General features: G+C 30.4%; 1 protein-coding gene across 2 annotated transcripts in view; it reads right to left on the reverse strand.

Annotated features, from left to right (window-relative positions):
* Positions 1-14,994, reverse strand: part of LOC136043424 (VWFA and cache domain-containing protein 1-like) — a 102,728-nt gene that overhangs the window by 29,670 nt on the left and 58,064 nt on the right. For both annotated transcript variants that reach the window (XM_065728334.1, XM_065728336.1), the window contains exons 13-15: positions 9,557-9,800; positions 5,869-6,049; positions 3,749-4,092 (exon numbers count right to left, since the gene is read on the reverse strand). In XM_065728334.1, the coding sequence (XP_065584406.1) occupies positions 3,749-4,092; positions 5,869-6,049; positions 9,557-9,800 (769 nt within the window). The remainder of the gene's footprint in view (positions 1-3,748; positions 4,093-5,868; positions 6,050-9,556; positions 9,801-14,994) is intronic.

A 14,994-nucleotide genomic window follows, 5' to 3' on the forward strand; every position in this document is an offset into this window, starting at 1 on the left:
GCTTAACCAAATATTATAGGAGAATTGGACAGTGTTTTATTTTAAAGGTACTATTATGCCATTTTTTGTTGCTTTAAGCTTCTGCACATGACTAAAAGTTTTCAAGTTTAGTTTGGTGAAGCAGGCATCATGTATGACATTTTATGGCAAGTTCTCCGACTCTAATAATCTCTATTGATTTGAGCTTAAGTATAAATTGATTAAGCTAAATCATTCAGTCAAAAAGAAAGGAGAAATAAAATCAGGGGTGCTATATGACAAAGTTTAGTTGGCGTTTCGCTGAATCTTGGAAGATAATTGGACAATATTTTGGGCATATCTGTGAAGTAGATATTTTTTTAAACATTTTAAAGCAAGGAACCTCACACTAATAATTTCTATTGATTAACGTTTAAAAATTTTGAGTAATTTAAGTAAAAAAAAAGAAAAAAAGTCATGAGTGCAATTTGACAAAATCTAGTAGGAGTCTGGACAAATTATGGAGAAGAACTAGACGATAATTCATTTCCAAATTACCTTAATGCTACTTCTTCTGTGCAAGAAATTCCTGGTTATAGCAATGGAAAGTTTTTAAGCTGTTTTGATAAAGCATATATCTTGTATGACATTTTATAGCAAGAGTTAAGAGGTGTCATAACTCTCTCAACTTCAAACGATTTCTACAGCTTTAAGCACAAACCCAATCATGGTAGAACTAAACTCCAATTTTCCTAATGTTTCCTAACCTAGAGAGCTTCCTAACAGACAAATTTTCTAAGTGACAGAGTTTATTGTCGCTTGACCAGAAGCCAATATTAGTTTATTTATTAATATCATATTTCAAAAGGCCATGCACATAAAAGAAAAAACACCTGATATGCCAGTTGTTGTTGATCTGCCATCTTTTCTTCTGAACTTAAAAGGGGCAGTAGGGCGGAGACACGAGTTTCCACATAACAGCCTTATCAAGAATAACAATTTAATTGACGGCTCATTAGAGTAGAAAAAAAGAAGGATAAAAATAAAATTGAAGCCTAAATTTAACATGATGCCCAAGACCATGTTTTTATGATTTTATATTCTTTAAGAAAAAAATACTTCTATTTCTCCGTAAAAGCGATGACACTGATTACATGGATTTTCCAGAAGCGACACAAGATCTATTCTAAGACACCTCTTGCGAAGATTGAACAAAAATCTCTGAGGGAAAAAAAATCACTTAAAATAAAGGCTCAAATAAAACTTGATTTTATATTTGTTCAATTTAATATTGTATATAACAACAATGTGATATTTTAATGAAACCCAATGAAGAAATAAAATCAACTTGAGCTGAAGATAAATTTCGGTCTGTGTTTTTTGAAGGGCTTAAGCAGTTAGACCTTCGATAAAGTAGCAATCTTAGAGGCTATTAAGTCCGTATCAGTTGTTACCACCTGTTGGTTTGGTTTGAAGGCTCTTTAGAGGCATTTCGAGTCTATGTCGAGCGGGAAAAATATTAAAAATAATAAAAATAAAATATAATAAAAATATTCGAAGTGATTTTCCACCACTTAGTTGCAGTTTGGCTAAAATATCCCTTAAAAATTGCCGATTGAACAATTTATACAGACTCGGTAGAGGCTTATTAATGTATCCTATGGTGTTGTGCACTGCTACTATTACTAGCAACTCGCTGCAGCAACAAGCCGCATGAGGCCAATACAGCTACGCACGCTTTCTCACCGTCTGAATCTACCAGTTTCCCTTAGATCCTTCTTTACGACGCCCTCCCATCTCTTTCGGAGACGAAAAGCCTTTCGTTTGACCCTAGATTTCTATGAATTTACACGCGCCAGAGTTATCTATCAAGTAAAAGTATATACCGAACTTAGGATCATAACTTAGGCTTGTTTGCTAGGGTTTTTTACATTATATTTGTAACTATTCAAAATCAGAATTCACACACATTCTTGCTAATTTTATATTATCACTACATTCGTAAATTTCTTTACTTTTAAGTAGCACCATCAAAGGTCAGGATATTTTCACCCAAATACGTAATAACTCAGGTGTTTTTGATTCTTCAAAGCTTAATATAAACATATTTATATATATATATATATATATATATATATATATATATATATATATATATATATATATATATATAAATATATATATATGTATATATATATATATATATATATATATATATATATATATATATATATATATACATTTATATATATATATATATATATATATATATATATATATATATATATATATATATATATATATATATATATATATATATATATATATATATATATACATTTATATATATATATATATACATACATATATATATATACATATATATATATATATATATATATATATATATATATATATATATATATATATATATATATATATATATATATACCTGTAAACAGAGGTTGAGAGTTCTCCTCCCAGGAAAAATGGAAAATAGTGCCTTAAAAATGGAAAATGGTGGCAGAAAAATTAACCGTATGAGCAATTGTCACAATATTTAAGATCTATGCTAGTATCAGGACAAACTAAAAAAAAATCGTGAACACAAATACATAAAATAAAGCAAGAACAAGAGATAATTAAAATAAAGGCAGCAAGGAATAGCATCTTAATGTAATGAGACCCAAAATGCCTGTAGCGATCCTTAAATGTTTGGTATTATAAAGCTTATACTAGGTAAAAACAACAGCAAGTAAAACAATAGGGAATTTATCTAAGCATATGAAATTGTTTAAACCTTAAATGAATATTTCAGCTCTATATCCAAGAGCCACCCTCAGAAAACAACGTATATATAAACAAAATTAGACTTACAATCAAAATTAGACCTGGTTGAACGTCACTGGAGTAATGATTCTGGGACTGCTCTTGACGCTCTTGCTGAGGACGGCTCTTGGACATGGAACCGAAATTTTCGTTTAAAGTTTAAACAAATTTCACCGTCTTAGATGGATTCCCTACTGTTTTACTAGTTGTTGTTTTTGTGACGGAAAGTCAGTATAGTCTTTTTCGTTCCTTACTATACACAAAAGTACAAAATAATAAATCAAAGGTATAAGAAAAATATGTCTTAAATTTATTTTTTATTTATTTTCCTTTAAAATTAAATAAAAAAAATTTGGCTGCAGCTTTTCGAAAATTAATTGACAGTTCAACGAAAAATGCCTCTTATTTTTTTTCCTTGCTTTTTGTGAAAAGAACCAATTTATTTTTTGAAAGTTGGCTACGAAAAAATTAAAAAAAATTTTTCTCACATCTTCAGTGCAACCTCTATTTTAACCATAGGAGCCTTAAAAAATAAATGTTAGGACTAGAATATCAAAAAGAAGAGTTTGGCAAGAAGCATCTACTTTTAACGTCGATACTATAATAACAATTATAAATAAAAGAATAAAAGGTATTTGTGTATTATACCAGCCACACTCTTGTTCTTCATCTGTTTAAAACCAGTCTCTCTGTGTCTACTCGGATATAGTAAGCTTAGCCTGAGTCAGATAAATTACTTTGCAGGTAGTTTTAGTAAAATATTTAATATATAAAGTTGGTTAGGTATTTAATATAATGCGCTCTGGGCGGCCTGCTTTCCATAATTCTCTGTCGTAGTTTCCATAATTGTGTTACTGAAGTATTATATTTTCATTATATTTTGGTATATTTCATTGTGATTAACCTAACTTCACTTCTTGAGTGTGGTCGCTATAATACACAAGTACCGAATAAAAAATACCTCTGTATTGTCCTATCGAGGAAATTGTAGCAAGCCTTTTTGACAACGAAGTCTTCATGCTCCAAAAGATCACTGGCGATCAAAGGCTCTAAATGCGTTAGGTGCTGAAGTTCTACAACGCCCCTTACACGTGCTGATGCAAAAAGCTTGGGATGGGCTAAAACGTAACCACGGTCGTCAATAATGAAGCAACGAATTTCATTGACTAAATCAGACAAAGGAGGACAAAATGGCACAACTTCTTGAAGAAGACGATAGAGGTAGTTCAATCTGAAATCGGCTCCGAGGACTCCAATTACAGGATCGTTAGGACCGTGAAGTGCGGCTGGCTTTCCTTCATATAGCTAAAAATATACTATGGTTACTAGAAACTAACATGTTTCTAGAATAGTCAAAACTCAAATTAGAAGGTAATGGTGATAAACAGAAATTGGAGATTTTTTCGTAGCTGCATTAAAAAAAAATCCCCTTTTTAGGACAGGGGGGGGGGTAGAGTGTTTGAATAATAGAAATATTTAAATAAGACCGAGTTTCGGGGAGGAAAAGAAGCGGGGTGGATTGGTTGAAGGATTTCAACCAATTTTCCACGCATATTTCAATCTAAAAAGTATGCGAAATAAATTTCAAAATATTTGACAAACTTACGCCACTGGTCCAAAGTTTCAATTAACAATAACTCCGAGGTTGACATAATCCCCACAAACACAGGGACAATAATTTATTTTAAGAAAATAGCTAAGCACCCCATCCCACTTTCAAATCAAAAATGGATAGAGTTCTAGATAGGCTCATAGTGAAGGTTGTAGCGCTGTGAAAAATAACTGATATGGAACTGCCCCCGAGACCCCAGTTTGCCTCCCAGGTGATAATTAGTTTCTTTAACAATCTTGTCAAAACTAAGATAAGTCTGCATAATTCAAGCATCTAAAGAAACGGGTCAGTTTTCCTAAGTTTATCTTTACCTTTATGGTACTACATGGTTCATTTTTCCTTTTTCAGTCATTTTCACTTGATTTGGGAAAATTGCCTCTAAATTTACCCCCCCCCCCAAGGATCTTGACGAAATTAAGCCACTGGTCCAAAGTTTTAATTAATTATAACTCCGAGGTTGACATAATCCCTACAAACACAGGGACAAAGGCACAAAGTTATTTTAAGTAGATAGCTAAGCATCCAATACCACTTTGAAATTAATAGAGAGGATTCAAGATGGATTCATAGTGAAGGTTGTAGTGCTGTGAAAAAACAACTGATTCCCTTTAAAGCCAGGAGCGTCATTCTCTACGGGGCGGGGGGAGCAACTACTCCCCAGACCCCAGTTTGCCTCCCAGCTGAAATTGAGCTTATTGAAAAATCTTGCCAAAACTAAGAAAAGCCTGCATAATTCAAGCATCCAAAGAAACAGGCCAGTTTTCCTTAGTGTATCTTTACCTTTATGGTACTATATGGTTCATTTTTCCTTTTTCACTGTCATTTTCACTTGATTTGGGAAAATCCCCCCCCCCTCCGCGAGGATATTATATTTAATTAACAATTAATTAACAATGAACATATAATTAACAATTATTGTTAACATTAATAAACAATATTAACTATAATTAATAATAATTAACATATAATTAACGTTCACTATAATTAACAATAATAGCTAGCAATAATTAATTAACAAACAATTAACAATTAAGTATAAGAAGCAGGTCAGTGTTCTTTAGTGTATCTTTACCTTTATGTGCTATATGGATCATTTTTCACTGTCATTTCTACGTGATTTGGAAAAAATTGCCCCCCCCCCAGGATTTTGACGAAATTACGCACTAAAAAATAAACAAGAGTGATTTAAAAAGACTGAAGATGACGTTAATATGAAGGTGACTTCATATTAAAACTTCATATTAGGTGACTTAACATGTTTCATAATCAAAGAATCAATTATATTTTGTATAATTCAAATTATTATCTTTTCACGAAGGTTGATTTGACAAATCTTTGCCGTAGTATTAGCTGAAGTTAATTTACCTGATTTAATACACCTCCTCATAAAAGTTCTCAATAGATCACACAAATAGGAGTACAGGTATGGAGCTAAAGGACTATATATGAAATTTAAATGAAAACATTACCGTATGACTTAAACTAAAAACATATCCGACTCCGCCAGGATCCAACCAGGGTCCAGTCAACACTACCCTTCCTGGAAATTCTAGAGCTCTAATGTACCATGTACGTCTTGTTGGATCCATACTCTGCTGACTAATGGTGCCAGGGTATTCGAGGTAAACACCAGTGGATGTAGACATATATCTGCAATTGACCCAACTTCAAAGACTGACTATTAACTAAATATACACTTTTTAAAGAGAGATAAATTCACTTTCCCCTGAGAATAGATGACAGTTTCTGATTCATCCCTACAGAATGTATTCAAGACTGTGGTAGGGTATGTTTATGGTCGTTGTCAGAATTGGGATCAATTTACGGTTTATGTAAATCTTTTATAATAAATATACAATTATTTTGAAAGACAAAATGAAATAAGTCTTGAGACTTTGCCAGGTCTCAATGGGTCTATGGCCAGCAGAAAAAAAAAGAAGAACACATGTTTCGCCTATATACGACAAGGCATACTCAGATATGAAAAAGAGAAAAGAATTTGACATATGAAAACTTAAAAAGAAAGAGACCTAAAAGGAGAAAAGAATAATTAAGGATAAATAAACAAAATATATAAATATAAATAATTGTATGATTTAATATAAATATTTATATGTTAATGTAAATACAATAATTATATACTATATTACTATATTAAGTAAATTATATATAATACAAACAATTTATAAAATAAAGGATAAAAATCAAACTAATATACACGGTAATCACTCTACAAAAAAAAGTAGAATATATAGAACAGCAGAATAAGAGGCATCTACACCAATGATTTTGATTTTCTATTAAGTGATTAAACCTTTACAAGTATTTCATTGCTGAATGTCTACAAACTAACACTCCAAAGAAAAAAAAAGAAAAAAAAAACTAGAATAAATGAAACTAATAAATGCTACAATCAAAGGCAACAATCAGGTATAAATATCAAATATTAACATCAAACCAGTCTTCTAGTTGAATACATTAATCTGTTCAAACATTTCCTTAATACTTTATCAGAAATTACTGAACTAGGACGAAACGGAAAATTAATTCCTAAAGAATGGAGTTTAGTTCCATACCAAAACGTTGTAAGAAATAAACAGGACAAGTAAACAGGAAGTGGCTACAAGTTTCATTTTCACCACAAATACACTCTCCGCTTCAAGCTTTTTCAATTTTATTTTAAGAAATAATTAAACCGACAATGTCCTGTTATAATTTGCGTTAGCTAGTGTGTAATATCCATTTTAGAAGCAGCTATTAAATGATCTTTTAATGGGAAGAATTATATTGGCCATAAACTCACTCTAATAGTGAAACCTTGATACCACTTTTCATAAAGAACAATTTTCAGTTTACGTCTATCTAAGGGAAAGGGAGGTGAGCTATCATCTGATTGAACATCCAAAAAAACTTTTATAATCCTTTTATATAAAATTTAACATCATACCAGTATAATATAATAAGGTATAATATAATATATACTCACACCAGTATATAATATAATACAATATATATAATAATCATACCAGTATAATACCAGTAAATATAATCTTTTATATAAGATTATAAAATTTTATAATCTATTTTATATGAACTTTTATAATACACCAATGCAGAAGCAACTGCTATCTCGGCTTTAGATTTTTTATTTTGTGAGATAGCAAATGCCATCCAGACAGCGCCTTGTAAATTATTAACGAGCAACAGACCTATAATAAAATTTTTATTATAAAATTTTATAGATTTTTTATTAAAATTTTTTAAAAATTTATTATTTAAAATTTAATAAAATTTCATAGTTTCTCGATACAGCTTCAAAATAAAAATTTCAGAATAAAATTTCAGCTTCAAAACAAATCTTCAGCTTCAAATATCAGTTTAAACCAAAATCCAAGACTAAGGCAATATACAAAAAATAGATCATTTTGAAAATAAAATTTTCAGATTAAAGCTATTCCCTCTGAAACGAGTGATTCTGCGTCAAGATCGTTTGTTGAAAAATTCTTGGACTATTAATCTGTAAGCATAAGGTAACGATACTTTTTGCTTATTTCTAAATGTTTTATAAGTTTGCAACGCTTTTTTTCATAACAAATTAATTTTGATGTTCCACATTCAGTAAAGCATAGTAATAACACTTATTTATTAAGTTATTGCAATAAGTTCTGTTCAACTTTTGTTTTACTGTTGGAAATGTTTGAGTAATTTTCTTTCCTTTTTACTTGTTTTATTTTTATTTATTTGCTTGTATTTCGTTGATGACAGCCTTTGCGTATATAGTTGAAATTGTGCTTAGGCTGTGTTCAGTGTCTTCATAAAATCCCTAATTATTTTTTCTCGTTTTTTATGAGCGCAACGTAGGAAACAGGAAACAAGTGATTTTGCAAGGTAGTGTCAACATAAAAAAAAGATTAATGCCTTTTAGTGTTTGGTGACACTTGGCATTTTTTAGTATAATAATGAGAATATTTAGTTTAAAAGTGTAGTTGGTAAAAAAAAGAGGGACATTAATAAATGTTTTATCGCAGCTCCAGACAAAACACGATTATAAAGCTTGACAAAATGCGAAGTGTCACCAAACATTAAATGGCATTGATATTTATTTTTGTCAACGCTACCGCCAGTTCCCACTCTTATAATTTACCCATACTCTTTGATTACATCATTAGATTAATTTACCCAATCACCACGCCAGAATTACAATACAACTAGAAATTTTTCTAAGATAAGAATCAAAACTTGCTACGATAAAAATACGAAAACTGTGCATTTTTCAAAGAATTTCAACCATTTTTTGACGTATTTTTAATCTGAAATACCCTCTATACCAAATTTCAAAAATTGAATTCGATAGATGAATAAACATGAATGTTAGCTATGGAATTTGTCCCTTGGTTTAGCCAATTTTTTCCCTATGTTGGTATAATACAACCCAAAACGAATAGAAAAAATATAACATACAACGTATAATATAATATATTTTACAACATAAAATATAACATATAATATAAATATATAATGTAACCTATTATGACAGTGGTCGAGTATGGTTCTGAGATGCAGGCACGTCGAAAGTTGGAGGATGATGGATTATATGTTTTCCAGAAGAATTTTCTACGGAAAGTTTTGGTACCCGTCTGACTTGCCGTATTTCAAACAGTTGGATTTGCGGAAAACATATTTCTATCCCACTTTCTAAGCTACAGTGAGATAAAGGCAAAGATGGCTAGGAAATGGCATACGACTGAAGGATAACCTACTGGCAAAGAGCGTCCTTTTTGGCCAACCATCTAGATCCAAGCGAAAAGCAGTTGTCCTCCCCGATTTGGGTAGGATGATGTCGTCAGAAAGAACTGAGACATCTTGGAAGGGTACAGAGAGGGAAGATTGGAAAAGATTGGGAAGGAAAAGGAGTGTGCGTAGCTGTATTGGTCTTGGTACTTTTAGTTTAAGTTATGTTGTGTCAAGAGTAAAGCGTACTAGGTTAGTTATTTTTATGCATTACTTCTGGTTGATTTCATTATTTTGCTATTACAACTATTTGATAGTTTTAATCCTGCATGTTCCTAAGAGCCTAATGAGCACATATTACTAATGTTTTGACTATTTCTAACAAATTTCTTTTTTGGATAAATCCTCATATCAAAGGAAAATTACCTTCTGATGATAAAATGTGACATATGGCTATGCAGCATTTTTTCCTTCCACTTTGGTGCAATTTGTATAACAGCACCAACACCGGACCTGATGCGAGAACGAAGTCCAGGATTGGCAATCAGGTTAGTGTTGTCGCTCAGGTATCCTAAGTAAGATTGTACTGTTAGTGCTGATGCTTCACCCCAGCGGAGGAACTTGTAAGGGCTTACAAAACAGGATGGAGATAAGAATAACGAAGCCGCATCTGAAATAAAAAGAAAACAAACGATGTGAGTATTGTTTGTTTTTATATTTATTTACTGTTTTTATATTTTTTGTTTTTTTTTATATTTAGTGTGTTGTCTTTATTATTCTTACTTTTTATTGTTTACTGTTTATATTACTCTTACTTACTATTTTTTAGTTTTTGGTGGAATTCTGGTGGAATTCCATCATCAAGGTTAAACGAATTTGAGCGAGATTCTCTTTTGTTTCTTTCACATTCAGCTACATTAATTGAAAAATAATTGTAACTGTTACTTCAGTTAATTGATGGTTTGTTTCTAATAATCTAGTACCAAATTTTACAAAAACTGAATTTATTGTTTATGGTCGTTCAAAACGCACCACACAACTGATTTCTTGTCAGGAGCTTTAGGTTGGCGAGAATAAAATTTGTAAGGTTCAGTCGTACCGTTATTTAGGAGTTTTTCTTGATCCATTGTTGTCTCATTGTTACCACTCTTTCATTGCTTCGTACTTGAATTACTACTCAATTGTATTTCTACAATAAATCTCTGTTGTTTTTACCCCCTCGTTCGGCTCGTCGGTGAGCGGGATTACACTGAATTCCTTTTGTAAGTTGTGAAAGGAAAGGTCACTTAGGTACCTAATGCCATTCAATGCGAATAAATATAATTTAAATGATAAAACTCAGGTTAATCAATCACAAAAATATCAGCTGTATTTAAAGAAGTAATTATCAAAGTTGTTGTTTTTAAAGAGACAATTATCACAATTATTGTTTTTTTAATGTTTGTTTATTTACCTTTAATGATGAAATTTAAAAAATTTGTGATATTTTTCTTTATAAGTTTTGTTTCTGTCTCCACAATGGGATTGCCTCCCATGTCACTCCAGCCCAGGTTTTCTTTCCTGAGCAGCATTTCTTTTCTCCCTTCTTTTCTTTTATTCCTTGTTTTCTAGTTTTTTTTTCAATTAAGTTAATTTTACTATTATTAATATTACTATGACGAAATGTTTTGTGTATGTTCCACTATTTACACACCCAACCTTACGAGCTCTACTCTCTGTCGAGGGTTAATGTTTTTTGTACTTTTAAGTATATTAAATAAGTATCTATTTGAGTATCTATATAAAACGTCTATTTACTAGCAGAACTCAAAGGCTGCTGCAATATGATAGAGCTGTTTAAGGGCTCATTTAAATTTAATTTTTATTTCTTATTGCTTCTTTCATTTTCAAATAAATATAACAACTTTCTTCAATCAAAACTTCAAAAAGATATTTGTCAAAATCTCTGCAGGTGCAAAAAATTAAGGTGCACTGACACCCCACCACAATCGCCGCCACGAGAAATAGCACGCAGACAATATCGTAGAGATTTTGGACCAATTTGAAAATCAATTTTAATACCTAATCACTTTTGATAAATTCGAATTGATAATGCCATTATATAGCGTAATGCGGCACCCAAAGGATGTTCTTTGGATATTTTTTCCAGGCTTTTTTTTCACACGAAAATACCGAAATAGGGCCTTTTCGAACGAGAGACTAAAAAAGGTGTTTTTCAAAATATAAGCAGGGACAAGAAACTAAGGGGATAAGGACAACCCTCTCCTTGCCCTTAACTAGTATGCTATGAGGACCAAAGATTAAAACGAAAGTACTTAAACAGCTCAGGCTAAATTTTCTTTGAATGACAATTTTTTCGGTCTTGTTTTTTCAGTATGGTATTTTCTGTTACTATATTATGCGTTCTTGCAATTTTTACTTGACTAGTACGCTATGAGGACTATAAATTAAGACAAAAGTGTCTCAATACCTCAAGCTAAAATTCCTTTCAATAATTTTTTTTAACTTTCTAGTCTTTTGTTTATTCGTTCCAAGATTTTGTTACTATATATTCTTACAATTTCTAATTGACTAGTACGCTATGATGGATAAAGATTAATACGAAAATGTTCCAACGTTTCAAGCTAAAAAAAATTAGTCTTATAGCATAAATAAAAAACTATACTTTATTGTAACTATAATAACTGCACCATAAAAACGCTGAAAACTTCATACTAAAAAAAAACTATACTAAAAAATACACTAAAAAATTAAGTGTTAATTTCTATAAATCGTTTCTTAAGTCAAACTCCCTTTACATTCATATAATAGATATAGGCTTTATTTATGTTTAGCAATTCGATGGTAAGTAAGTAGTAAATCAATTACGCGGTTTTTAACAGAGACCACTAAGACAGTGTTTGGTGAGAATCACAAATAACAGTAATATAAAACACGGGCCGAAACACTTCGTAAAATATAATTGCTCGTTTCTCTTAGGGTGATTATATGACTGTAATGACATCAGTGCCATCTTTTGATGGCACTTTTATAAGCAATTACAGAAGTTTTTCATATGCGAGGTCATAGATACGATTTTGTGTGAGGTTGCTCGTTTTTTTTTCTTTTGTCTCTCTTTTTCTTATATACAAGTTTTTTTTTCCATCATTTAAGCTGTTTTCTTATATGGTTTCATCATTTATTCTAGTTTTGAATCTTTTTTTTTCCATTTTTGTTCTTTGGTTCCAGAAGTGAAATCACAGCATTTGGACTTATTGTTTATAATATATTATCTTACAAGCGTTTGGGTTATCTTATTCTCTATCCCAATTAGTAGTTTTACTCATTGTTATATCCTTATGCATTTTCTTTTATGTACTATATACTAAATATCGAATTACATAGTCAATACTATAAACTACACACTAAATTTACATACCAGAGACCATTTCACTAAGCGATTCGAATTACGATTGTCGTATTGTGGGTTGTTCAAATTGTATTGCAAGATCATAAAAAATTAGAAAAATAGTTAGATCATAAAAAAAAATCTGGGTCTCGATTGTTGCTAGCCGAGGTAGATACAATAGAAAGTCTCTTGCTAAATCATACTCGGTTTTTACAAATCATTCGGTTTTGTTTCTTTCTGGTATTTACCCTATTTTTCATAAAAAAGGTATCAGTTCAATTCGTTCTTATTATTTCCGGCTTTCCCGTTTTCTATTGTGTCTGCCTCCATGGTATAGGAATAGGAGCCTCATATCTATTTATAGTTTCCCGGATATTGGGTCGAAGCTCACAGAGCTTGCTGGCAAAATACCCCAGTCTACTTATAAGTATCTGCCCGCCCACGGAGGCCTTACTCGTTTGCTTTAGTTTCTTGTTTTTTTTTTTGTTTTGCGTAGTGTTTGTTTTGTTTATTTTATTGATACTCCGCTTTGATTTTTGTAGCGGGTCAAAAATAAATTATTATTATTACAACCGACCATCAAAGGAACATTTCAGAAAAATTTTGTACAGTACAGCCAAAAATGTTTAACGCTAAAATCATTTATATCTACTTATAGTAGGATTAAAAATAACGAAAAATTTTCAGAAGCTTTTTTTTTTTTTTTTTTTTTTTTTTTTTTTTTTTTTTTTTTTTTTTTTTTTTTTTTTTGCAACATAAAGAAAGGATCATAAATCAAAGAAGCTATAATAACAAATGGACAGGCAAGGAGTTGCATATATTGACATAAATTATCAAAAATAATTCAAAAATAAATTATTATTATTATTATTATATTTAAGAACAAAAACTAACAAAAGGTCCCTGAGTTTCTCACAGTGGCATATTACGTTGATCCATGTTTCCTTATTTCAATTGTATTAAATTGTCAATTATATTCTTTTTTTAATAACATTTTAAATAGTACCCAATAGAACTGAGTTTTTGAGGAATAAGAACTTAGACTGATTGACCTAATTCCTCCTCCCCGTCCCCTATCCTTAAAGGCTTAGTGCGTCTATTTTTGACAGTGTTTGGTTTTGACAGTGTAAATTTTTGGGTTTTGACAGTATAAATTTATTTCACTTTGGAAGCAAAAGTATGCATAGGAGCTAGTGAAAATTTTGATCAAAATATATGGCATTCTGCATACTTCTCATAGTGAATGACAACAAATTAGTTATCAAATAAGTAATATAATTTTAGTTATCAGATTGCCGATTTGACAATCCAACTGTCAAGGGGAAAGACTTCATATATAGAATAGAAATGGAACAAATTCCCATAGAAATTGATTAGAAACGAAGTCACATTATTGGAGTAATTTTTTAGACTTTGAGGGTCAGACTTCTAAATTGTGCAGACAATTCTAAAAGTCTTTTATTATTTGCATTATCATTATTGTTATTATTTTATCATATTTGGAAATAAAACAAGCGTGTAGCTTTTTTATTTACGGGGGGGGGGGGGTAATTTGGCTTTCTCCGGACTATTTCCAGTTATTTTAAATATTTTTTTTTTAGATCATAGCAATAATTATACTTGAAATCTCTTTTCTGGAGAAATTTGGGCATGCACTGTTCTTGACTTTCTTTTTTTTCGGGGGGGGGGGGGGGGGAGAAGAGCATTGAAATCGAAAGCGCTTTACTGAAAATAACACTTTTTATTTTTTTATATCAGGATTGGAAATTAAATACTGGTGGAATTCCTAAGAATTTTCTTTCTTTCAACTTCAGCAGAATGTTAACAGTAAATATCAAATTATTAGTCCAATATGGAATAAACTGAATGCAATAAAATAAGAGAACTGTGCAAAAGTTGGACAAAATGTCTGAATTTATCAGACTATTGAGCTACACACTGTCATTTTCAAACCTTGTACAAAAGCAGTCCTACATAAAAAGATTCAAAAACCTTTTGTTTTCCTGCAAAAAAAAAAAATCATTGCCTTTTGTTGGTAATATAAATAAAAAAAAAATATAAATATAAATAAAATAACATAAAATAAAAAAACTCATTGAATTTTGTTGGTAACATAAATAAAAGAAAATATAAATAAAAATAAAATAACATAAAATAAAAGAAAAACTCATTGTCTTTTGTTGGTAACATAAATAAAAAAAATATAAATAAAAAATATAATATCATAAAAGAGAAAGAACTCATTGTCTTTTGTTGGTAACATAAAAAAAAAAATAAATAAATAAAAAATAAAATAACATAAAATAAAAAAAACTCATTGCCTTTTGTTGGTAACATAAACAAAAAAAAAATATAAATAAAAAAAGAAATAACATAAATAAAAAAAACTCATTGCCTTTTGTTGGTAACATAAATAAAAAAAATATAAATAAAAAATAAAATAACATAAATTAAAAAAAATTCTTTGCCTTTTGTT

The sequence above is a fragment of the Artemia franciscana genome, unplaced genomic scaffold (genome assembly GCF_032884065.1).
Source record: "Artemia franciscana unplaced genomic scaffold, ASM3288406v1 Scaffold_592, whole genome shotgun sequence".
NCBI lineage: Eukaryota > Metazoa > Arthropoda > Branchiopoda > Anostraca > Artemiidae > Artemia > Artemia franciscana.